At 42.0% G+C, this 27528-nt stretch overlaps 1 protein-coding gene across 1 annotated transcript; it reads right to left on the reverse strand.

Annotated features, from left to right (window-relative positions):
- Positions 1-157: 157 nt before the first annotated feature.
- Positions 158-27528, reverse strand: LOC106601896 (palmitoleoyl-protein carboxylesterase notum1a). The gene is made up of 10 exons (XM_045715685.1): positions 26812-27528; positions 13476-13624; positions 6425-6485; positions 6268-6326; positions 5429-5531; positions 4932-5123; positions 4146-4243; positions 3846-3993; positions 3457-3504; positions 158-3085 (listed from the first exon to the last, which is right to left on the reverse strand). Exons 1-10 carry the CDS (start codon positions 27135-27137, stop codon positions 2779-2781), a joined length of 1491 nt encoding a protein of 496 aa, XP_045571641.1. The 5' UTR covers positions 27138-27528; the 3' UTR covers positions 158-2778.

The raw sequence follows: 27528 nt of genomic DNA on the forward strand, positions 1-27528 counted from the left end.
TAGGGAAAATAAAACCTTCTTCAAAATAGACACTATCTACACTATCAGTTTCTACCCTAATACATATGTGCGTGTACTGTGTGAGTCAAGGAGTCCACTATTGGTACTGTAGATTGAGGCAGAATGGCAAAGACATCAAAAAGGCAACAAGAAAACGTTTCTTTTGAAATAATTGTATTGTGTCCTTTCTTTAAAGTCTGATACAAAGACATGCAATCAACACAAAGAGAAAAAAAACAGCAATATATTTACAATTTACAAAAAAATCACTTCTCTGTGAATATAGCACTTATAAATATGATTTACATAACAAAATAAATATGTAAATTACCAATGTAGCTTGAGTTTTCTCTGTTAAAAATATGTTACAGAACAAAATGACAATGAATAATACCTTTCCTTCTCTGGTGTCTGCTGAAAGAGGTCCTTTAAAACATAGTTGATACGACTTAACGTTGAGCATTACAGTACATACAACATTATCATTATATTAAAAAGTGATTTTCTAACAAAAATATAAAGGAAAGGAGTTACAATAGTGAACACTTAAAAATAACCTGTACAAACACTCAGACAAAAAGAATCCAGTATGTGATATTCTTCTCCATTTGAATGGAAATTGCATTGATTTTACAGTTTGTTGTTCAACAAAGCCCATCTAACGTGTAGTTCACCTTCTGATGCAATGATATACTGTATGCATGGAAACTGTCATGGCTGACTAAAAAGGAGTATAGTTGATGATTCTGTTGAGAGGTAAAGAGGACTACATGCATTGGCACTGTGGTATAGATGAACTATTAGTGGGCCTGTGTGAGTGACCTACAGAACCTGGATTCATGCAGTTTTTGTTTCATTTTCAGATACTTTGAGTGTTTGATTGAGCCTGCGTGGAGGAGTGCTAGATGGGGAGGGTGAGTGGCTTGCATTTTTGGCACTATTCTATTGTTTCCATTGTGCCAGACATGCTAAATCAAGGCCCACCAGCACTGAGACCCATCTGAGCACCACAAATCAGGGAGAGCACCGTAGAACTCTAGACTGGCACGGTGTGGACATGAGATCCTACTTTATGGTGAATCATAGAAACAGAATTCCTCTAGAATTCTGTTTCTGTGTTCAATACCTTTAGGATCTAAACCATGTCTACCTGTGTCAAGGTAGGGACTGTAGTTACCTGTATAATGGACTCTTCTCTACCACAACCATCTGAATCATAATTTCTTTAGTTGGAAGCCCCATGAGAAACCTGTTTGAACTTTCATGATGTTCCTCCAATTGCCAATAGGTGGCACCCAATCACTACCTTTGGTGGTTGTGTCAAAGTTCTCATTGGTCCTCATACAATTCCTGCGGTTTTCAAATGAACCTGAACGTGTACTGCTACAGATCATTATATAAAGGTTCATTCCGGTCTCTCAATCTGACTGGTCAATTCCGGGTTGCAGCCGTGATGTTATGCCTTTATGATACTGTGTCAATCCATAGAGTAACAAACTGTCAGCCAGCTGGTGATTTGTTTAACGTGTTGCCTAGCATCACATTAAGAACAGTCTGATGTTGTTGTTGTTACAGTGTGCTGTGGTGATGATCAGGGGTGAGAGCTGGGTTGCTGCATTCTCCCTTCCTCATCCTCCCTCTCTCTTTCCACTCTTTTCCCATCCCTCCACTGCCTTGGAGATGAGACGGGGGTAAATACTGACCCCGTTCAGGAGGGTGCAAGGGTTACAGAACGTTCAGATAGATATGTGTTGTGTAGAGTAGATGTGATATCTGCCAAGTTCCTATTGGGAATCGTGCCTGATCTATTCGTTCCATTTCTATCTGTAACATTCTGAACGTTTCACCTCACTGAATAATTCCATGTTATTGTTGCATCCCAAATGGCACCCTAGTGCCTGGTGGCACCCTAGTGCCTGGTCAAAAGTAGTGCACTATATTGGGAATAGGGAATAGGGTGGCATTTGGGAAGCAGTCACTGCCTCCTTAGAGAAGGACTACTTGTCCAGTGCTTTCCACACCGTTAATGTGTGTGCCTGTTCTTGACTTGAGGAGAAAATACTGTGGTAGAAGAGACCCACAGTTAGACAGACTTAAACATTGTGTTTACTTCATATACTTTACATAGACTCCTTTCAAAAAAACTTCCTTAAGTCATTGCTGCCTTTTTTAAACAATGACACAATTAAAAACTATCAACACAGGATTAAAGTTAAGGTAAAAAAACTAAACGAACAGAGCAAATAGCAACTAAACAATGAGCATCCTTAAAACTGGATTACATTCGTGATTTTTCTTTTTCTTTTACAACCAAAATATAATTTAAGGAGAGTAGCAGAGAGGTGTGCCTTGTCTGTGTGGCGTGTTTGCCCCAGTACTCCTAACAGTACTGGGTTGTGAGAGGCTCTGTCGGGTGGGTTGGGGGTGAGGGTTTAGGGGTCAGACTGTAGCCCTTAGGTGTGCCAGAGATTAGGGCTGAGGTGAATGGGATGGGGACAGGGAACATGGGGAGCAGAGCTGGAGGTATCAGATGTGGGGACCAGACTTGGTGTCGAATCCTACCTTGAGATCCACACAAAAGTCTGTTGCTTAAAAGGCTACTTCAAGTTGAACCCCCCCCCAAAAGTGAACTACCCCTTTAAATCAAACATTGATGTCAATGGGAGATTAAAACAAGTATTTATAAAAAGGATTTTTTTTTCTGGGATCTCAAAGTCAGGATTTGGCCCCATAGCCCCCTGGTTTAGTCTACTGTACTAAGACTTTACTCCTGTCTCCTTAGCTCCCGCTGCTCAGCATCCCCAGTAGCTTGCTGGGGTCCATGCCCTGCTGCTGGGCCATCTTCTGCACGTCAAAGCCCATGTGCATGAGGAACTGGATCACGTTCATCTCCTGGCCCGTGAATTGGTCCCGGATGGTGGGGCAGGTGGGGTTGCAGTGTGGCCAGGGGCAGCTGTCAATCAAATGGACGGGGCAGCCCTTGGGCGGGGCCTTGTTGTTCCGGCTGTTGTCTTGGAGACTGCGGTCCCAGCAGTGTAGGGCTCTGGGAAGGGAGGTGCCTTTGACCTGAACGTCGATCCAGTAACTGTAACAGACCAGCCACAAGAGGACACTGTTAGATCACAGCGAGTCACAGAATAAACAGCTAGCTGACACATAATTATCTCTCTCTAATTAGAGTGGTGTTCAGTAGGGAAAAAGCAGGGAAAGGGGGAGGTACTATTTAGATTTGTCCAATAACAACACAGATTTCCATTTTTTGTTCCAAAATGTTTTTTTGTATATGGTGTGCCCTACTGAACACGACCCAGGTTTGAAGAAAGTTGAAAAACCAAGTGATAAATGTGTCCAATAATAACACAAATTTCAGTTTCCTGTTGTAAAACCTTTATATATAATGTGCCCAACTGAACATGACCCAGGTGGAAGATGAAAGACAGAGAGATTGATACTTACTTCCTTGTGATGACTTCATGTGAGAGGCAAGCTGGAGCAAACATGGCCCTGAAAATGTATGCAAATACATGAGACTTGTTGAACACAGTTGGCAGCATAACCTTGACACACTGTCTGTCTGTCAATCTTCACAATTCATTTAAGTTTTCTGTTAGAGTTACTGTAAGTTTGCTGTAAGAGTTCATGCAGGTTTGCTGTATGAGTTACTGTAAGTTTGCTGTAAGAGTAACTCTAAATTTGCTGTAAGAGTTACTGTAAGTTTGCTGTATGAGTAACTGTAAGTTAGCTGTAAGAGTTCATGCTGGTTTGCTGTATGAGTTACTGTAAGTTTGCTGTAAGAGTAACTCTAAATTTGCTGTAAGAGTTACTGTAAGTTTGCGGGTGCTTACGGGACATCTTTGAGCGTGTTCCTCAGCTCGATGCCTAGGTTCTGGATGTACCGCCACTGCCCCTCCTGGACAGGCTGACCGGTCAGATGGATGTTGTCGACGGTCAGCTGGGCCTCGTCAAACAACCACTGGACCACGAACACTGGGCCTGCGTGGAGGGAGGTTGTAATGTATGCACAAGTGAACACACACACAAACGCACGCACAGGCTGTCCATAATGAACTCGCTGACACACAGAGACATACACAGATATCTGTGCAAATTCACAAATGAATTCCTTAACCTTTGCTAGCACTCACTCTTTATGGAGGGGAACACTCTGTAGCCAAAGAAACAGTTCCACTCCTCCCCCAGGTGGGCCTGTCTACACCTCTCTGGCACCACGCTGCCCCAGTACCTGGTGACAAGAGGTCAGAGGTCAACATCTTACAGTGTCAGTTCGTATAGGACCTGAAGAATAGGCTACTAAGGCTGCGTTTACACAAGAAGCCCGATCAGATCAAATCCCTAAGGCTGTGTTTACACAAACATCCCAATCAGATCAGATCGCTAAGGCTGCGTTTACAGAAGTATCCCGATCAGATCTCTAAGGCTGTGTTTACACAAGCATCCTAATCAGATCAGATCTCTAAGGCTGTGTTTACACAAGCATCCTAATCAGATCAGATCTCTAAGGCTGTGTTTACACAAGCATCCCAATCAGATCAGATCTCTAAGGCTGCGTTTACACAAGCATCCCAATCAAATCAGATCTTTTGCCAATTATTGGGCTGTCTGTGTAAACGCAGCCTAAGGTGAGGGGGTTCAATATTTTCAATCCATTTAACAATGAAGTGACACATTACAGTACAACTAGGGCCTATAGCTTATCCTGGTCGGGCCACTGAGCCATGGGAAACACTCTGGCCCTAACCACTCAGAAAGCAGCTCAGAATAGGAGTGCTGATCTAGGATCAGTCCCCCCTGTCCATATGATCTTATTGAATATGATCTAAAAGTCGGAAAACTGATCCTATATCAGCACAATTTGAGATTGTGAATATGGTCCCAGAGGCTGCAGCTACAGTGGTGGAGTGCTCTCTTACTTGATGCCTCTCTTGATGGCCTCCGTGGGGGCACAGCTGATGGTGTCGTGACAGTCAGTAGATCGGTACTGCTTGTTGTCCAGGAACCAGCCCGAGTCAGCCAGACCTCTCACCTGGATCCCAGGGTGCCCCAGCCCCTCCAGCAGCTCAGCCACAGGGTCCACGTTCAGCAGGACCCCCGTCCCCCCCGCACTGTGGGGTAGAGAAGAGACACACAGATAGATAACACACACACACACAGGCATGGATACACACACCCAGACAGGCATGGATACACACACTCACACAGGCATAGATACACACACTCACACAGGCATAGATACACACACTCACACAGGCATCGACACACACACACACACATCGACACACACACACACATCGACACACACACACACACACACACACACACAGGTACAGACACACTCACTTACTCTAATCTTATATTTACATTACGTTAACACACAGACACACCCACACCAACATGTGGCCCCACCCACCTGCTGCCAGCCAGAAGTAGAACCTTGGCGTTGTCAAGCCCCTTGGTCAGCAGATCCTTCACCACCTCCTGAATGATCAGAGACCCCATGAAGGCGTAGCCACCTGCACACAGACGGCACGCAGGCAGACAGACAGTCAGTCACCAACACAATACATTCAGTGAAAGAGTGACCAACACAATGCACACAACATGCCTACCTATCCTATGTGTATCATGGATGACTCAATGAAATAACCAATTTCCCTCTAGGAAAATATGTTTTAAGTTAATTGATTGATTGAATGATTGATTGATTAATTTCTTGGTTGGTTGGCTGATTGGTTGCTTGTTTTATTGGTTGCTTGGTTGATTGATTGGTTGGGTGATTGATTGGTTGGGTGATTGATTGGTTGGGTGATTGATTGGTTGGGTGATTGATTGGTTGGGTGATTGATTGGTTGGGTGATTGATTGGTTGGGTGATTGATTGGTTGGGTGATTGATTGGTTGGGTGATTGATTGGTTGGGTGATTGATTTGTTGGGTGATTGATTGGTTGGGTGATTGATTGGTTGGGTGATTGATTGGTTGGGTGATTGATTTGTTGGGTGATTGATTGGTTGGGTGATTGATTTGTTGGGTGATTGATTGGTTGGGTGATTGATTGGTTGGGTGATTGGTTGATTGATTGGTTGATTGATGTATTGGCTGATTGGTTGATTTATTGGTTGGGTGATTGGTTGATTGATTGGTTGATTGATGTATTGGCTGATTGGTTGATTTATTGTTTGGGTGATTGGTTGATTGACCTCATTAGAAAATGCAAACACACATTAGTATGGCCAATAGTGATGTCTTACTGTGGTCCGTCTTGGCTGAGGCACCACTCCACACATCACTAGAGCAGTAGGGGATGAACCTGGAGAGGAAACACAACATCAATGTCAGGTCTTCTTACACCTTTATAAAGATCAACTGGAACACACACACACACACACACCAAATCCTGGAACTTACACCATGTTGGCGTTCCACCAGTGAGGGTTTTCCTCTGGGAGTGGAGACAGGATCCCTGTGCCTAAAGAGAGGAACGACACGGCAATAGAGAACATATTACATTAACCATCATGCCACTCCCAGAAACATCCCCATCTTCCTCATAATCACTGCATGAATGATGGTCCTGACAACACATTGAGAGAGAGAGGCACTTCCCCTTTCACAGGAGCAGGCAGCAGATAGCTCTGTACAGTAGTATGTTATGACTGTCTCAATAACACTGGTCAAGACTACATAGATGACTGTCTCAATAACACTGGTCATTACTACATAGATGACTGTCTCAATAACACTGGTCAAGACTACATAGATGACTGTCTCAATAACACTGGTCAAGACTACATAGATGACTGTCTCAATAACACTGGTCAAGACTACATAGATGACTGTCTCAATAACACTGGTCAATACTACATAGATGACTGTCTCAATAACACTGGTCAAGACTACATAGATGACTGTCTCAATAACACTGGTCATTACTACATAGATGACTGTCTCAATAACACTGGTCATTACTATATAGATGACTGTCTCAATAACACTGATCATTACTATATAGATGACTGTCTCAATAACACTGGTCAAGACTACATAGATGACTGTCTCAATAACACTGGTCATTACTACATAGATGACTGTCTCAATAACACTGGTCAAGACTACATAGATGACTGTCTCAATAACACTGGTCAAGACTACATAGATGACTGTCTCAATAACACTGGCTATTACCACAGATAGCTATATCTCCATTGTGACTGGGTGTAAATCTCAATAACACTGGTTATTACCACAGTTAGCTATATCTCCATTATGACTGGGTGTAAATCTCAATAACACTGGTTATTACCACAGATAGCTATATCTCCATTGTGACTGGGTGTAAATCTCAATAACACTGGTTATTACCACAGTTAGCTATATCTCCATTGTGACTGGGTGTAAATCTCAATAACACTGGTTATTACCACAGTTAGCTATATCTCCATTATGACTGGGTGTAAATCTCAATAACACTGGTTATTACCACAGATAGCTATATCTCCATTGTGACTGGGTGTAAATCTCAATAACACTGGTTATTACCACAGTTAGCTATATCTCCATTATGACTGGGTGTAAATCTCAATAACACTGGTTATTACCACAGTTAGCTATATCTCCATTATGACTGGGTGTAAATCTCAATAACACTGGTTATTACCACAGATAAATATATTCCTGTGCTTTTTATAACTGACATCCAACAGTTTGTCAGTTTGTTCATTGTGTGAATATTGGCCCTGGTCTGTATTTTGTTCATTGTGTGAATACGGGCCCTGGTCTGTACTTTGTTCATTGTGTGAATACGGGCCCTGGTCTGTAATTTGTTCATTGTGTGGATACGGGCCCTGGTCTGTAATTTGTTCATTGTGTGAATACGGGCCCTGGTCTGTAATTTGTTCATTGTGTGAATACGGGCCCTGGTCTGTACTTTGTTCATTGTGTGAATACGGGCCCTGGTCTGTATTTTGTTCATTGTGTGAATACGGGCCCTGGTCTGTACTTTGTTCATTGTGTGAATATGGGCCCTGGTCTGTACTTTGTTCATTGTGTGAATATGGGCCCTGGTCTGTACTTTGTTCATTGTGTGGATACGGGCCCTGGTCTGTACTTTGTTCATTGTGTGAATACGGGCCCTGGTCTGTACTTTGTTCATTGTGTGGATACGGGCCCTGGTCTGTACTTTGTTCATTGTGTGAATATGGGCCCTGGTCTGTACTTTGTTCATTGTGTGAATATGGGCCCTGGTCTGTACTTTGTTCATTGTGTGAATACGGGCCCTGGTCTGTACTTTGTTCATTGTGTGGATATGGGCCCTGGTCTGTACTTTGTTCATTGTGTGGGTGCAGAGCCAGAACAGAGAGCACTATAGCCATTTTCTGTCTATAACATGTGGTGGGGCTCAGTTGGTAGGAGCACACCACTAGCAACAGAAGAGTGTATGCACTTACCATACAGTAGGTTGCTTTAGATAAGTGTCTGATATTTTCTGTTACATTCAGTTGACAGTAAGGTACTGTTTCCCAGACACAGATTAGGCCTAGTCCCAGACTAAAAATCATTTTCAAAGGAGAATTAACGACACGCAATAACATAAAGACGACATTAACCATACGTAATAACACAAAGACAACATTAACCATATGTAATAACATAAAGACGACATTAACCATACGTAATAACATAAAGACGACATTAACCATATGTAATAACATAAAGACAACATTAACCATATGTAATAACATAAAGACAACATTAACCATACGTAATAACATAAAGACAACATTAACCATACGTAATAACATAAAGACAACATTAACCATACGTAATAACATAAAGACGACATTAACCATACGTAATAACATAAAGACAACATTAACGATACACAATAACATAAAGACGACATTAACCATACGTAATAACATAAAGACAACATTAACCATACATAATAACATAAAGACGACATTAACCATACGTAATAACATAAAGACAACATTAACGATACACAATAACATAAAGACGACATTAACCATATGTAATAACATAAAGACGACCTGTTAGGGCTAGGGGGCAGTATTTGCACAGCCGGATAAAAAAAACATACCCGATTTAATCTGGTTACTACTCCTGCCCAGTAACTAGAATATGCATATAATTGTTTGATTTGGATAGAAAACACCCTAAAGTTTCTAAAACTGTTTGAATGGTGTCTGTGAGTATAACAGAACTCATATGGCAGTCAAAACCCTGAGACAAATCCTGACAGGAAACTGAAATCTGATGTGTGGATATCACTTCAAACATTTGCCATTGAAACACACAGGGGCATGCAATTCATTTAGCACTTTCTATGGCTTCCACTAGATGTCCCCAGTCTTTACAAAGTGGTTTGAGCCTCCTACCATCAAAATTGACTGAAAGAGAGGATGTTTACCTTGGTCACAGGGGATGGGCCATTACCATTGTGACGTCGGCGCCCATGGGTACTCTCCCTTTTCGAAACGTTTTGAAAGACAATGCAACCGTCCCAATGGAATATTATTGAAGCCCTGGTTGAAAAAGCCCCTAAAGATTTATGTTATACAACGTTTGACATGTTTGAACGAACTTAAATATATATTTTTTGCTCATTCCTGACGACAAGTCAGACGCACACGGTACATTTTTACTAGCCTTCGGAGCGCGCTAACACTATTGGGACATAAATTATTAACTGTTTTGAACAAAACTACATTTGTTATGGACCTGGGATTCCTAGAAGTGCCTTCTGATAAAGATAATCAAAGGTAAGGGATTATTTACAATAGTATATTTGATGGTTGATCGTTCCAAGATGGCTCCAACATAGACTTCTTTTCTGGGCATACCACGTCGTTTATTGCAAAGTGTGATTTCCCAGTAAAGTTATTTTTAAATCTGGCAAAGAGATGGCATTCAAGACATGTTAATCTATAGATCTTTGAATGACAATATTACATTTTAACAATGTTTTCGAATAGTCATTTTGTAAATTGTAGCGCTGATCATCGGAAGCATTTGAGGGAAAAGATTTTCTGAACGTCATGCGCCGATGTAAAATGCTGTTTTTATACATAAATATGAACTTTATCGAACAAAAAATGCATGTGTTGTGTAACATGATGTCCTAGGAGTGTCATCTGATGAAGGTTGTCAAAGGTTAGTGCTGCATTTAGCTGTGTTTTGGGTATTTGTGATGCATGCTAGTTGCTTTGAAAATGACTGTGATTATTTCTGGCTGGGTACTCTGCTGACATAATCTAATGTTTTGCTTTTGCTGTAAAGCCTTTTTGAAATCGGACAACGTGGTTCGATTCAGGAGAGGTGTATCTATAAAACGGTGTAAAATAGTCATATGTTTGAGAAATTGAAGTTATAGCATTTATGAGGTTTTGCATTTAGCGCGACGCGATTCCACTGGCTGTTGATTAGGGTGGGACGCAAGCGTCCCACTGGCCCAGACAGGTTAACCATACGTAATAACATAAAGACAACATTAACCATACGTAATAACATAAAGACGACATTAACCATACGTAATAACATAAAGACGACATTAACCATACGTAATAACATAAAGACAACATTAACCATATGTAATAACATAAAGACAACATTAACTACACGTAATAACATAAAGACAACATTAACCATACGTAATAACATAAAGACAACATTAACCATACATAATAACATAAAGACAACATTAACCATACATAATAACATAAAGACAACATTAACCATACATAATAACATAAAGACAACATTAACCATACGTAATAACATAAAGACAACATTAACCATACGTAATAACACAAAGACAACATTAACCATACGTAATAACATAAAGACGACATTAACCATACGTAATAACATAAAGACAACATTAACCATACGTAATAACATAAAGACAACATTAACCATACGTAATAACATAAAGACAACATTAACCATACGTAATAACATAAAGACAACATTAACCATACGTAATAACATAAAGACAACATTAACCATATGTAATAACATAAAGACGACATTAACCATACGTAATAACATAAAGACAACATTAACCATACGTAATAACATAGACAACATTAACCATACGTAATAACATAAAGCCAACATTAACCATGTGTAATAACATAAAGCCAACATTAACCATATGTAATAACATAAAGACAACATTAACCATGTGTAATAACATAAAGCCAACATTAACCATATGTAATAACATAAAGACAACATTAACCATACGTAATAACATAAAGCCAACATTAACCATATGTAATAACATAAAGACAACATTAACCATACGTAATAACATAAAGACAACATTAACCATACGTAATAACATAAAGACAACATTAACCATATGTAATAACATAAAGACAACATTAACCATATGTAATAACATAAAGACAACATTAACCATACGTAATAACATAAAGACAACATTAACCATACGTAATAACATAAAGACAACATTAACCATATATAATAACATAAAGACAACATTAACCATACGTAATAACATAAAGACAACATTAACCATACGTAATAACATAAAGACAACATTAACCATACGTAATAACATAAAGACAACATTAACCATACGTAATAACATAAAGACAACATTAACCATACATAATAACATAAAGACAACATTAACCATACGTAATAACATAAAGACAACATTAACCATACGTAATAACATAAAGACAACATTAACCATATGTAATAACACAAAGACAACATTAACCATACGTAATAACATAAAGACAACATTAACCATACGTAATAACATAAAGCCAACATTAACCATATGTAATAACATAAAGACAACATTAACCATATGTAATAACATAAAGACAACATTAACCATACGTAATAACATAAAGACAACATTAACCATACGTAATAACATAAAGACAACATTAACCATACATAATAACATAAAGACAACATTAACCATACGTAATAACATAAAGACAACATTAACCATACGTAATAACATAAAGACAACATTAACCATACGTAATAACATAAAGACAACATTAACCATACATAATAACATAAAGACAACATTAACCATATGTAATAACATAAAGACAACATTAACCATACGTAATAACATAAAGACAACATTAACCATACGTAATAACATAAAGACAACATTAACCATACGTAATAACATAAAGACAACATTAACCATACATAATAACATAAAGACAACATTAACCATACGTAATAACATAAAGACAACATTAACCATATGTAATAACATAAAGACAACATTAACCATATGTAATAACATAAAGACAACATTAACCATATGTAATAACATAAAGACAACATTAACCATATGTAATAACATAAAGACAACATTAACCATATGTAATAACATAAAGACAACATTAACCATACGTAATAACATAAAGACAACATTAACCATACGTAATAACATAAAGACAACATTAACCATACGTAATAACATAAAGACAACATTAACCATACGTAATAACATAAAGACAACATTAACCATACGTAATAACATAAAGACAACATTAACCATACATAATAACATAAAGACAACATTAACCATACGCAATAACATAAAGACGACATTAACCATATGTAATAACATAAAGACAACATTAACCATATGTAATAACATAAAGACAACATTAACCATACGTAATAACATAAAGACAACATTAACCATATGTAATAACATAAAGACAACATTAACCATACGTAATAACATAAAGACAACATTAACCATACGTAATAACATAAAGACAACATTAACCATACGTAATAACATAAAGACAACATTAACCATATGTAATAACATAAAGACAACATTAACCATACGTAATAACATAAAGACAACATTAACCATACGTAATAACATAAAGACAACATTAACCATACGTAATAACATAAAGACAACATTAACCATACGTAATAACATAAAGACAACATTAACCATACGTAATAACATAAAGACAACATTAACCATACGTAATAACATAAAGACAACATTAACCATATGTAATAACATAAAGACAACCTGCTGAATTTGCGAGGCACAAATGAAAATGTGGCACTGACTAAGGCATGGATTGATGTATCAGTATTGTTTCAATGAAGAGTTTGGCATTCGACTAGCCATGCGCGACATGCACGCGCAGTTATAAGCCTGCTAGAGTTAGCGGAAGGCAGACGAGCAATATCAACCGTCGTAGTACGGATGAAGTCTGAGCTGGAATGTGAAGCTAACTGGAGCTGGCTACTTTTACAAAACCCAGAGTAGATGTGACTTGCTTCACAGGATACCGTTCAGGACTAAGCTTAATTTGTGTCTTAGAGTAGTAGTGGTGGGGATTGGTGAACCGTAACAGCCAGACAGACACAGGCGGGTACTGTAGGCAGAGATTCTGACCTGTTTTGGTTTGAGGCCACTTGGAAGAGCTCATCAGTCTCCTCATGGTGTCGTATCGGCTGTCACAGTTGTCTTTGTTGAAGCAGTACCAGCCGCCCTCCAAGAATATCAACCACCGTCTGCTCCCTCGGGACTCTTTCATGTAGTACCTAGAACAGAAAGAAAACCATTCTATTTTAGAAACACAATCTCACAAACCATGGACAAGAATCATGTATCCTCACGCAAAACACTCAAGTTGCCCTCACCGCCTCCAGGCATCAGTGACTGTGCCAAACAGAATAAACCTATGACCTCATGTACATATTATGTAATCAAAGAATACAAGACATGGTGTCACTTTGAAGATCTTTATCTCTGTTAGCAAAACGAATCTAAAGCTAAAACTACTTCCCCCAGATTTGAACTCACCTAAACAATGTTTGAGTGCTGGTTACACACACATCACACACACACACAAACACACACACACACACACACACGATCCTATCATGTGATAAAACAACAGATAGGAACTCATCCAGGTTCCTCCACCCTGGATGACTTTTGGAAGCACCCTAGGAGTTACCAGTGCCCTAACAGCCCGTGGCTGGCAACAGTGATAAGGAAGTGCAGTACCATCATATTCCCTGTTACTACTCTGCTGAAGTCACCGTTCTTTAACAGTGGTCTCATACATAGGCCCTCCATCTCAGGCTGGATAAAATCTCCACTACCCTCAGTGCCGGCCATGCAGAAATGAAAAACAGAGAGGAGATGACGTGCTGCCTGCAGCCTGCTGCAGCCAGGGATGAAAACCATGGTGAGGTCTGTGCAAACACACACACACACAGACAGACACATCTCTGTTGCCCAGGACCCATATTCACTACATCCACCCAGAGGAATGCTCCCTTTGATGCGTTACAACATCCTACAGTGGATTAAACAGCACGACCTGAACCACCTTCTGAACACTGAGATCAAACACAGAGATCACTGTCTGAACCAAAACAATTAAAACAACTAACACCCTTGTCTTTCTTGGTTCTAACACTCACACTGTCTCTTCTCACTAGCACTGATTCTGCTGATAGATGCTTTATTGAGGAAAAGCTGTCCTTATTATTACTGTGATAGGAGGTTGTCTCACCTAGCTTCATCTTAAGATGAATGAACTTACTGTAAGTCGCTCTGCATAAGAGCGTCTGCTAAATGACTGAAGTGTGATTGTGGCTGAAATGTAAATGCGGCTGAAATGTAAATGCGTCTGAAATGTAAATGTAGCTAAAATGTAAATGTTTTCCTATTCAATTCTATGGATCTGAACCTGAACTAAACTGGTCCGATGTTTTCTTTTCGGGTTGTCCTTTTCAGCACAGATCCAGCAACTACGGTGGGCAGTTAGTTTCTGCTTGGTTTGGCTGAGCTTAGCTCAGTAGTGTAGGAAATATTCACTCTGAAGAGTTTTTCAATCTGGATGCATGGGTCATTCACTTCAGGAGATCTGTTCATCCTCTGCCCACAAGAGGGCAATGCTATAATTCATCCCCATAGTCTCACAACTGTGAAGTGTAGAATCATCAATTCACTGCAATTGTATAAGTCTACAGTTCTGTCAAGGCATTGTAATACATTGCATCAGCATGCTAACAGATACCCATGGACTTCCAGTCATAGTGCTGACGTTAGTTAGCCTTGGCTCACAAATCTACCTCTTAACTTCCTTCATACTGGAAACAGAGACATAAACAGTTGTTCATCTGACTCTGGGGAAGTAGATAAAGGGCCTCATTGCCAAAACCCCAAAGTATCCCTTTAACTTTCTGTCACCCAACAACATTTCTACCATTTCACAGGATCAGACTAGCTGACACTATAAAAGACCGTTAGAAGCAGGCATGATTCTCACAATGTTTCTGTGATGGCTAGGCTTTAGCTCAGCGGACTAACACAGACTTGTAGCACCCAAGAGGCCTGGATTCAAACCCAGTCGGCCATACAAGCATGCATGATGCTATTCTATTCCCCATTTGCTTCTGCAATGTTCTGCGATGTACAGAGACTGTTATTTCAGCAACAGACATGTTAGCCTGCTGAGCTAAAGCCTAGCTTCTAAGGGAGCTTTGTCAGGCAGCTAGAGGGAACAGCGGTATCTGCACGCTCCTCTTTACCGACGACGATGCGGCTGCAGCTGAGACAGTCGGCTTCTCGGACCGGAAACTCTGGCGGCTGCCAGGCATATCTCATCATTGGAGCTCCTGAGTGGCGCAGCGGTCTAAGGCACTGCATCTCAGTGCTGGAGGCGTCACTACAGAGTGGTGTGGTGTTGAGCAGACTGAGTGGTGTGGTGTTGGGCAGGCTGAGTGGTGTGGTGTTGAGCAGGCTGAGTGGTGTGGTGTTGAGCAGGCTGAGTGGTGTGGTGTTGGGCAGGCTGAGTGGTCTGGTGTTGAGCAGGCTGAGTGGTGTGGTGTTGAGCAGGCTGAGTGGTGTGGTGTTGAGCAGGCTGAGTGGTGTGGTGTTGAGCAGGCTGAGTGGTGTGGTGTTGAGCAGGCTGAGTGGTGTGGTGTTGAGCAGGCTGAGTGGTGTGGTGTTGAGGAGGCTGAGTGGTGTGGTGTTGAGCAGGCTGAGTGGTGTGGTGTTGGGCAGGCTGAGTGGTGTGGTGTTGGGCAGGCTGAGTGGTGTGGTGTTGAGCAGGCTGAGTGGTGTGGTGTTGGGCAGGCTGAGTGGTGTGGTGTTGAGCAGGCTGAGTGGTGTGGTGTTGAGTAGGCTGAGTGGTGTGGTGTTGGGCAGGCTGAGTGGTGTGGTGTTGGGCAGGCTGAGTGGTGTGGTGTTGAGTAGGCTGAGTGGTGTGGTGTTGAGCAGGCTGAGTGGTGTGGTGTTGAGCAGGCTGAGTGGTGTGGTGTTTGCCAAGACACCGACTCACTCACACTCTCGTCCTCAGGGATAATCTTTCATGATATGATCAACTCATGACATAATAAACTACGATTAAGCTTAGAATACCCAATTACGCTACATTTGGAGGGTACCAGCAGCATGGAGCAGACCACACTATCACTGCAACATCTATGGAGGTTACCAGTAGTACAGGGCAGACCACAATATCACTGCAACATCTATGGAGGTTATCAGTAGTACAGGGCAGACCACAATATCACTGCAACATCTATGGAGGTTATCAGTAGCACAGGGCAGACCACACTATCACTGCAACATCTATGGAGGTTACCAGTAGCACAGGGCCGACCACACTATCACTGCAACATCTATGGAGGTTATCAGTAGCACAGGGCCGACCACACTATCACTGCAACATCTATGGAGAATACCAGTAGTACAGGGCAGACCACACTATCACTGCAACATCTATGGAGGTTACCAGTAGTACAGGGCAGACCACACTATCACTGCAACATCTATGGAGGTTACCAGTAGTACAGGGCAGACCACACTATCACTGCAACATCTATGGAGGTTATCAGTAGCACAGGGCAGACCACACTATCACTGCAACATCTATGGAGGTTACCAGTAGTACAGGGCAGACCACAATATCACTGCAACATCTATGGAGTTTACCAGTAGTACAGGGCAGACCACAATATCACTGCAACATCTATGGAGGTTATCAGTAGCACAGGGCAGACCACACTATCACTGCAACATCTATGGAGGTTACCAGTAGTACAGGGCAGACCACACTATCACTGCAACATCTATGGAGGTTATCAGTAGCACAGGGCCGACCACACTATCACTGCAACATCTATGGAGGATACCAGTAGTACAGGGCAGACCACACTATCACTGCAACATCTATGGAGGTTACCAGTAGTACAGGGCAGACCACACTATCACTGCAACATCTATGGAGGTTACCAGTAGTACAGGGCAGACCACACTATCACTGCAACATCTATGGAGGTTACCAGTAGTACAGGGCAGACCACACTATCACTGCAACATCTATGGAGGTTACCAGTAGTACAGGGCAGACCACACTATCACTGCAACATCTATGGAGGTTACCAGTAGTACAGGGCAGACCACACTATCACTGCAACATCTATGGAGGTTATCAGTAGCACAGGGCAGACCACACTATCACTGCAACATCTATGGAGGTTACCAGTAGTACAGGGCAGACCACACTATCACTGCAACATCTATGGAGGTTATCAGTAGCACAGGGCCGACCACACTATCACTGCAACATCTATGGAGGTTACCAGTAGTACAGGGCAGACCACACTATCACTGCAACATCTATGGAGGTTACCAGTAGTACAGGGCAGACCACACTATCACTGCAACATCTATGGAGGTTATCAGTGGCACAGGGCAGACCACACTATCACTGCAACATCTATGGAGGTTACCAGTAGTACAGGGCAGACCACACTATCACTGCAACATCTATGGAGGTTATCAGTAGTACGGGGCAGACCACACTATCACTGCAACATCTATGGAGGTTACCAGTAGTACGGGGCAGACCACACTATCACTGCAACATCTATGGAGGTTATCAGTAGTACGGGGCAGACCACACTATCACTGCAACATCTATGGAGGTTACCAGTAGTACAGGGCAGACCACAATATCACTGCAACATCTATGGAGGTTATCAGTAGCACAGGGCAGACCACACTATCACTGCAACATCTATGGAGGTTACCAGTAGTACGGGGCAGACCACACTATCACTGCAACATCTATGGAGGTTATCAGTAGTACGGGGCAGACCACACTATCACTGCAACATCTATGGAGGTTATCAGTAGTACGGGGCAGACCACACTATCACTGCAACATCTATGGAGGTTATCAGTAGTACAGGGCAGACCACACTATCACTGCAACATCTATGGAGGTTACCAGTAGTACGGGGCAGACCACACTATCACTGCAACATCTATGGAGGTTATCAGTAGCACAGGGCCGACCACACTATCACTGCAACATCTATGGAGAATACCAGTAGTACAGGGCAGACCACACTATCACTGCAACATCTATGGAGGTTATCAGTAGTACGGGGCAGACCACACTATCACTGCAACATCTATGGAGGTTATCAGTAGTACGGGGCAGACCACACTATCACTGCAACATCTATGGAGGTTATCAGTAGTACGGGGCAGACCACAATATCACTGCAACATCTATGGAGGTTATCAGTAGTACGGGGCAGACCACACTATCACTGCAACATCTATGGAGGTTATCAGTAGCACGGGGCAGACCACACTATCACTGCAACATCTATGGAGGTTACCAGTAGTACAGGGCAGACCACCCTATCCTCTCCTTGCTGTCTGTGGATGCTGGAGACAGAGGTAGAGCTCTAAATACACCTGACTAGGGACCCTGGTTTTACGTCTCTTCTTTTAATATGCAGTCTGGGATCATGTGCACTTATTCTACAAATTCGTAACATTTCAAACGAATTGCAATTTAGTTATTTATTTTATATTTTTTGGGCAGGACGTAACATGTCATACTAAATGGATGATGTAATACACAATTGTGCATAATTTTCAGGGGACCTTTTTTGGCTCATGAGCACTACTTCCAAAACTACTGACTGAAATGATTCAGAACCTCTGGAGCACCACTTTAAGTGTATTTGGGTTTGGAACAGTGTTCCCTAACCATGCAGAGCTCTGTTGCTCCCTGCATGAAGAAGTGCCTGAAGAAGTCTGGCCAACATGTGGGTTTTAGGTGGTGTCAGCATGCAGACCTGGGTGTTTCTTCAGGGCCATTGAGCCCTGCCGCCAAGAAAACTGATCAAGGGTAAACGTCGCACTGTAACATCTACCATGGCAGACACACCACTAACTAACATCTACCAGGGCACACACACCACTAACTAACATCTACCAGGGCAGACACACCACTAACTAACATCTACCAGGGCAGACACACCACTAACTAACATCTACCAGGGCACACACACCACTAACTAACATCTACCAGGGCAGACACACCACTAACTAACATCTACCAGGGCAGACACACCACTAGCTAACATCTACCAGGGCAGACACACCACTAGCTAACATCTACCATGGTAGACACACCATAGCTAAATCTACCAGGGCAGACACACCACTAACTAACATCTACCAGGGCAGACACACCACTAACTAACATCTACCAGGGCAGACACACCACTAGCTAACATCTACCATGGTAGACACACCACTAGCTAACATCTACCATGGTAGACACACCACTAGCTAACATCTACCAGGGCAGACACACCACTCCATCACTATAAGTCTCTTTATTATGTTGGAGAAAATATTTCCTGAGGCTCTAGAGAGGTATCACAATAACTATAAACTACAGATTTATCACTATACAACACAGGAGGTTGGTGGCACATTAATTGGGGAGGACGAACTCATGATAATGGCTGGAGCAGAATTAGTGGAATAGTATCAAATACATCAAACACATGGTTTCCATGTGTTTGATGCCATTCCATTTGCTCCGTTCCAGCAATTATTATGAGTCGTCCAACACTCAGCAGCCTCCACTGCTATACAACTACCTAAACTATCACAATCACTATAAACTACAGATCTATCACTATACAACTACCTAAACTGTTACTATAACTATAAACTACAGATCTATCACTATACAACTACCTAAACTGTTACTATAACTATAAACTACAGATCTATCACTATACAACTACCTAAACTGTCACTATAACTACTACAGATCTATCACTATACAACTACCTAAACTATCACTATAACTATAAACTACAGATCTATCACTATACAACTACCTAAACTATAACTATAAACTACAGATCTATCACTATACAACTACCTAAACTATCACTATAACTATAAACTACAGATCTATCACTATACAACTACCTAAACTATCACTATAACTATAAACTACAGATCTATCACTATACAACTACCTAAACTATCACTATAACTATAAACTACAGATCAATAACTATAAACTACAGATCTATCACTATACAACTACCTAAACTATAACTATAAACTACAGATCTATCACTATACAACTACCTAAACTATAACTATAAACTACAGATCTATCACTATACAACTACCTAAACTATCACTATAACTATAAACTACAGATCTATCACTATACAACTACCTAAACTATCACTATAACTATAAACTACAGATCTATCACTATACAACTACCTAAACTATCACTATAACTATAAACTACAGATCTATCACTATACAACTACCTAAACTATCACTATAACTATAAACTACAGATCTATCACTATACAACTACTTAAACTATCACTATAACTATAAACTACAGATCTATCACTATACAACTACCTAAACTATCACTATAACTATAAACTACAGATCTATCACTATACAACTACCTAAACTATCACTATAACTATAAACTACAGATCTATCACTATACAACTACCTAAACTATCACTATAACTATAAACTACAGATCTATCACTATACAGCTACCTAAACTATCACTATAACTATCACTACCACTATCATGAACACTATCACTACCACGATCACTACTACTACCACTACCACTATCACAAACACTATGACTATCACTGTCACTATCACTAACACTGTCATTATCACTAACACTGTCACTATCACTATCGCTAACACTACCACTATCACAACCACTATCACTCTCACAAACACTACGACTGTCACTATCACTAACACTGTCACTATCACACTATCACTAACACTATCACTGTCACTATCACACTATCACACTAACACTATCACACTATCACTAACACTGTCACTATCACTGTCACTAACACTGTCACTATCACTAACACTGTCACTATCACTAACACTGTCACTATCACTGTCACTATCACTATCACAAACACTGTCACTATCACTATCAAATCAAAGTTTATTTGTCACGTGCGCCGAATACAACAGTTGTAGACTTTACAGTGAAATGCTTACTTACAGGCTCTAACCAATAGTGTAAAAAAGGTATTAAGTGAACAATAGGTAAGTAAAGAAATAAAAACAACAGTAAAAAGACTGTGAAAAATAACAGTAGCGAGGCTATATACAGTAGCGAGGCTATATACAGACACCGGTTAGTCAGGCTGATTGAGGTAGTATGTACATGTAGATATGGTTAAAGTGACTATGCATATATGATAAACAGAGTAGCATTAGTGTAAAAGAGGGGTTGGCGGGTGGTGGGACACAATGCAGATAGGCCGGTTAGCCAATGTGCGGGAGCACTGGTTGGTCGGGCCAGTTGAGGTAGTATGTACATGAATGCACAGATAAAGTGACTATGCATATATGATAAACAGAGAGTAGCAGCAGCGTAAAAGAGGGGTTGGGGGGGGCACACAATGCAAATAGTCCGGGTAGCCATTTGATTACCTGTTCAGGAGTCTTATGGCTTGGGGGTAAAAACTGTTGAGAAGCCTTTTTGTCCTAGACTTGGCACTCCGGTACCGCTTGCCATGCGGTAGTAGAGAGAACAGTCTATGACTATCACTGTCACTATCACTAACACTGTCACTATCACTAACACTGTCACTATCACTAACACTGTCACTAACACTAACACTGTCACTATCACTAACACTGTCACTATCACTAACACTAACACTGTCACTAACACTATCACTGTCACTAACACTAACACTGTCACTATCACTAACACTGTCACTATCACTAACACTAACACTGTCACTAACACTAACACTGTCACTATCACTAACACTAACACTGTCACTAACACTATCACTGTCACTAACACTATCACTGTCACTATCACTAACACTGTCACTATCATTATCACTAACACTGTCACTATCACTAACACTGTCACTATCATTATCACTAACACTGTCACTATCACTAACACTGTCACTAACACTGTCACTATCACTAACACTGTCACTATCACTAACACTATCATTAACACTGTCACTATCATTAACACTATCACTGTCACTATCACTATCATTAACACTGTCACTATCACTATCACTGTCACTATCACCGTCACTATCACTAACACTGTCACTATCACTATCAATAATACTGTCACTATCACTAATAATATCACTAACACTGTCAATATCACTAACACTATCACTGCCACTATCACTAATAGTATCACTAACACTGTCAATATCACTAACACTATCACTGTCACTAACACTGTCACTAACACTATCACCATCACTATTATTAACAACAACAACAATAACAACAACAATTACCAGGGAGGGGCAGAGTTAACCAGGAAGGGACAGGGCAAACCAGGGAGGGACAGAGTGAACCAAGGTGGCACAGGATGAACCAGGGAGAGACAGAATAAACCGGGGAGGGACAGAGTAAACCGGGGAGGGACAGAGTAAACCGGGGAGGGTTAGAGGGAACCAGGGAGGGACAGGGTGAACCAGGGAGGGACAGGGTAAACCAGGGAGGGACAGGGTGAACCAGGGAGGGACAGGGTAAACCAGGGAGGGACAGGGTGAACCAGGGAGGGACAGGGTAAACCAGGGAGGGACAGGGTAAACCAGGGAGGGACAGGGTGAACCAGGGAGGGACAGGGTGAACCAGGGAGGGACAGGGTGAACCAGGGAGGGACAGGGTGAACCAGGGAGGGACAGGGTGAACCAGGGAGGGACAGGGTGAACCAGGGAGGGACAGGGTGAACCAGGGAGGGACAGGGTAAACCAGGGAGGGACAGGGTGAACCAGGGAGGGACAGGGTGAACCAGGGAGGGACAGGGTGAACCAGGGAGGGACAGGGTGAACCAGGGAGGGACAGGGTGAACCAGGGAGGGACAGGGTGAACCAGGGAGGGACAGGGTGAACCAGGGTTGAGCAGGGTGAGCCAAGGAGGGGCAGGTTGAACCAGGGAGGGGAAAGGTGAACCAGAGAGGGGCAGGGTGAACCAGGAAGGAGCAGTATGAACCAGGGAGGAGAAGTATGTACCAGGAAGGAGCAGGGTGTACCAGGGAGGAGCAGGGTGAAACAGGGAGGGACAGGGAGAACCAGGGAGGGACAGGGTGAACCAGGGAGGGACAGGGTGAAACAGGGAGGGACAGGGTGAACCAGGGAGGGACAGGGTGAACCAGGGAGGGACAGGGTGAACCAGGGAGGGACAGGGTGAAACAGGGAGGGTGAACCAGGGAGGGACAGGGTGAAACAGGGAGGGTGAACCAGGGAGGGACAGGGTGAACCAGGGAGGGACAGGGTGAACCAGGGAGGGACAGGGTGAACCAGGGAGGGACAGGGTGAACCAGGGAGGGACAGGGTGCACCAGGGAGGGACAGGGTGAACCAGGGAGGGACAGGGTGAACCAGGGAGGGTGAACCAGGGAGGGACAGGGTGAACCAGGGAGGGACAGGGTGAACCAGGGAGGGACAGGGTGAACCAGAGAGGGGAAAGATGAACCAGAGAGGGACAGGGTGAACCAGGGAGGGACAGGGTAAACCAGGGAGGGACAGGGTGAACCAGGGAGGGAGGGTGAACCAGGGAGGGACAGGGTGACCAGGGAGGGACAGGGTGAACCAGGGAGGGACAGGGTGAAACAGGGAGGGTGAACCAGGGAGGGACAGGGTGAACCAGGGAGGGACAGGGTGACCAGGGAGGGACAGGGTGAACCAGGGAGGGACAGGGTGAACCAGGGAGGGACATGAACTGGCTGTGAGGAATTAGTGTTAGAATCTGGTTATTTATAGACATAAAGGTGACTATTACAGAGACGACATCTGCCAACCTCTGGCCTGCTGGCCAGGTCTAAAAGCCTCTGTGTCCTCACTCACACTGTGATCCTAAAGAGCTAAGAGCTTTACGGGCTGGATGGGCCACTCTCTATGTGCCTGTCCCAAATGGAACCCTATTCCCTATGTGGTGCACTACTGTTGACCAGGGGCCATAGGGAATGGGGGACATATATGGAATAGGGTGCCATTTGGGATGGAGGATAGGAGTCACTCTGAGGTTTAATTATTACACTGGATTTATACAGGATGCTAAATCCAGAGAGAGACATCTACATCCTCCATCCAGTCAGTCACACACTGACATTAAAGACCCGTGTATAGACACGGTACTGTAGCCTACTGCCCAGCGATATGTCTAAGTCATAACACATTTCATGTGTTTTGTCTGTTGGGTATAAGCACAACAATCTGATATTAGGAGACATACTGTACTGGACATGCAGACTTGCATCATGCTAGCGCTCCATAGCAGTGTATTACACTCTGACCTTAAATGGATCCCTCATCATTGCAGTGGGTTAGAATAGCATTAACCTCCCAATAGAGCATCTACAGGCATGCTCGCTATAAAACAAATATAGGTGATAGGGATTAGAAAGTAGGGTATGGAACATCGAGAGTACGCGGATTAGAAAGTAGGGTATGGAACATCGAGAGTACGGGGATTAGAATGTAGGGTATGGGATATCAAGCGTACGGGGATTAGAATATAGGGTATGGAACATCGAGAGTACGGGGATTAGAAAGTGGGGTATGGAACATCGAGAGTACGGGGATTAGAAAGTAGGGTACGGAACATCGAGAGTACGGGGATTAGAAAGTAGGGTACGGAACATCGAGAGTACGGGGATTAGAAAGTGGGGTATGGAACATCGAGAGTACGGGGATTAGAATGTAGGGTATGGAACATCGAGAGTACAATAATTACAAAGTAGGGTATGGAACATCGAGAGTACGGGGATTAGAAAGTAGGGTATGGAACATCGAGAGTACGGGGATTAGAATGTAGGGTATGGAACATCAAGAATACAAGAATTAGAAAGTAGGGTATGGAACATCGAGAGTACAGGGATTAGAAAGTAGGGTATGGAACATCGAGAGCATGGGGATTAGAATGTAGGGTATGGAACATTGAGAGTACATGCATTAGAATTTAGGGTATGGAACATCGAGAGTACGAGGATTAGAAATTAGGGTATGGCACATCGACAGTAAAAACAAACAGATATATAGTATTCAATAGATACTGTATGTATTAGCCTTTCAAAGACTTGATGTATACTACACTATACCATATTAACCAATGACTAGATGTATACTATACCATATTAACCAATAACACTGAATCTGTCTGGCAAAAAAATATATTTGCCTTTGTACATGTGTATAGTTTATTATACTACACAAGCCACACAACCCAACATTAAAGCAGTTCCCTTTGCTAAGATTTGGAGGCTCTAACCCAATGCAACCTGTTGAGTAGTGTCTCTGCATGCACTGTGCCATTGAGTTCAGCATTTGGCTTAACCATGTCTATGCCCTCTGGTTGTCTTTGCTGCAATAACAGACACAGTTAAATATCCAAATGCTTTTAGTCCCCCTGCTTATCCCTCATTAATGGAAAAAAAACATGAAGGCTTTTCCAGTGCCAAATGGATTTTCTCTTAATGACAGACTACTTAAGGTCTTTGGAGAGAGAGAGAGAGAGAGAGAGAGAGAGAGAGAGAGAGAGAGAGAGAGAGAGAGAGAGAGAGAGAGAGAGAGAGAGGAGAGAGAGAGAGAGAGAGAGAGAGAGAATATTTTTTTTTGAATTATATTTTAGAAATACTACCATACTGAGGCTAATGAGCAACACAATGGCTGTGCTTATCTATGCAGAAAACAGGTGTCAATTTCACAACCATATTACTGGTGAATAACAGTTATTAGCCTATATTCCTTCATGGGAAATTGTTTATGTCATTTTGACATTGGTTTGGATGAACATAAAAACAATATAAAGATCAATATAATATTTTTCCATTAAAATTGGGATTGAATTTATATGACCAGGTATGTTTTCCAATATTATCTTCATTTAAAAAATACAATGTACATTAAAAAAAACCTCTATACACATTTTGGTGCGTCGCGCACACGTAAAGATAATGGACCAATGCGATTTGCAATGATTGTAGAGAGATTCCAAATGTGGAAAATGTATACATTTTGATCACTTCCGCATCATGAGATTAAGAAGCCCACAGAAATCAAGCACTATGCGCATTATGCACGTGCCAGGCCGCAACTATTCGCTGAATAGCTGCCATTACGCACAGCAGCTGTCTTGGACATCTGTATGACACACTTAAAAAAAAAAATGGTTTTCATGTTCCTTTTGTGATCCTCTAATCTAAAGTAGATATCTCAATCACAAAAAAAATCTATATTTAAACTTTAAGGATAAGCAAAATCCAATGGGCAATCATGTTTGGAGTGTGCTTTCAACATGCTATATTTCTGGAAACCTCGACTGTATGAAAGAAAAAAAGTCACGCATGAGATGAGAAAAGAATACAATACCCTGCTGGAGTTCCATCGTTGCACGTGACTGAAGTATTTTCCAAAAAGTGCAGCTTCATATCATAGTCGAGCTTCTGCGCCGAACACGGGTAGAGGGACTGCGCCAGGTTCTTCACCTGCGTCATGAAGTTGTCCATGTTCTCTTCAACGGCGGTGAAATCCAAAGGAAAACTCTCCGTGGTGTCACCCCGGTCCCGGTATGTGGGAGAAGGCGGTGTCCGTCGTGGTTGCGGGTTGCGACCACCTCGGAATCTTCTTGCGGCAAAAACTCCGGACTGCATAAACACCAGCAGCAAAAGCCAGGAAATCAATCTCATTGCCGTCATCTTTTCCGCGAGCCACCTGCAGTTTAGGTCTTCCTTTGATGGTTTCCGAGTTTAAGGTTTTCCTTCCGAAGAATTCTTGCTGTTTGGTGATTGGATTGGAATAAGAAGCAGAGAATTACGCACGGTTCGAACTGTTGCACTGCTATCCTCCGAACTAGGCTAACTGTTTTGTATCAGATGATCAAGGAAAATACTTTTTAAATCTCCTTTCAGATCAATGATGTTCAGTAACAACATGTATTTATTAAAAACAATTCAGTGGCTTCTATGGGTCGATGTGAAAAAGGTGTAAAATAGAAGCATTAGTTTCCTAGATTATCTTAATCGAAGTCGTAAACTGTTCTGTTCTCAAACCACCACCGCACTGTCACTGCTATTGAACCAATTTTAG

The sequence above is a fragment of the Salmo salar genome, chromosome ssa03 (genome assembly GCF_905237065.1).
Source record: "Salmo salar chromosome ssa03, Ssal_v3.1, whole genome shotgun sequence".
Taxonomy (NCBI): Eukaryota; Metazoa; Chordata; class Actinopteri; order Salmoniformes; family Salmonidae; genus Salmo; species Salmo salar.

Coding starts and splice junctions, on each gene's coding strand:
- LOC106601896 (XM_045715685.1), bottom strand. CDS start 27,137: ATGACGGCAATGAGATTGATTTCCTGGCTTTTGCTGCTGGTGTTTATG. Junction 5,124..5,428: donor CTACTTCTGGCTGGCAGCAG/GTGGGTGGGGCC, acceptor TCTACCCCACAG/TGCGGGGGGGACGGGGGTCC. Junction 3,505..3,845: donor AACACGCTCAAAGATGTCCC/GTAAGCACCCGC, acceptor ATACATTTTCAG/GGCCATGTTTGCTCCAGCTT.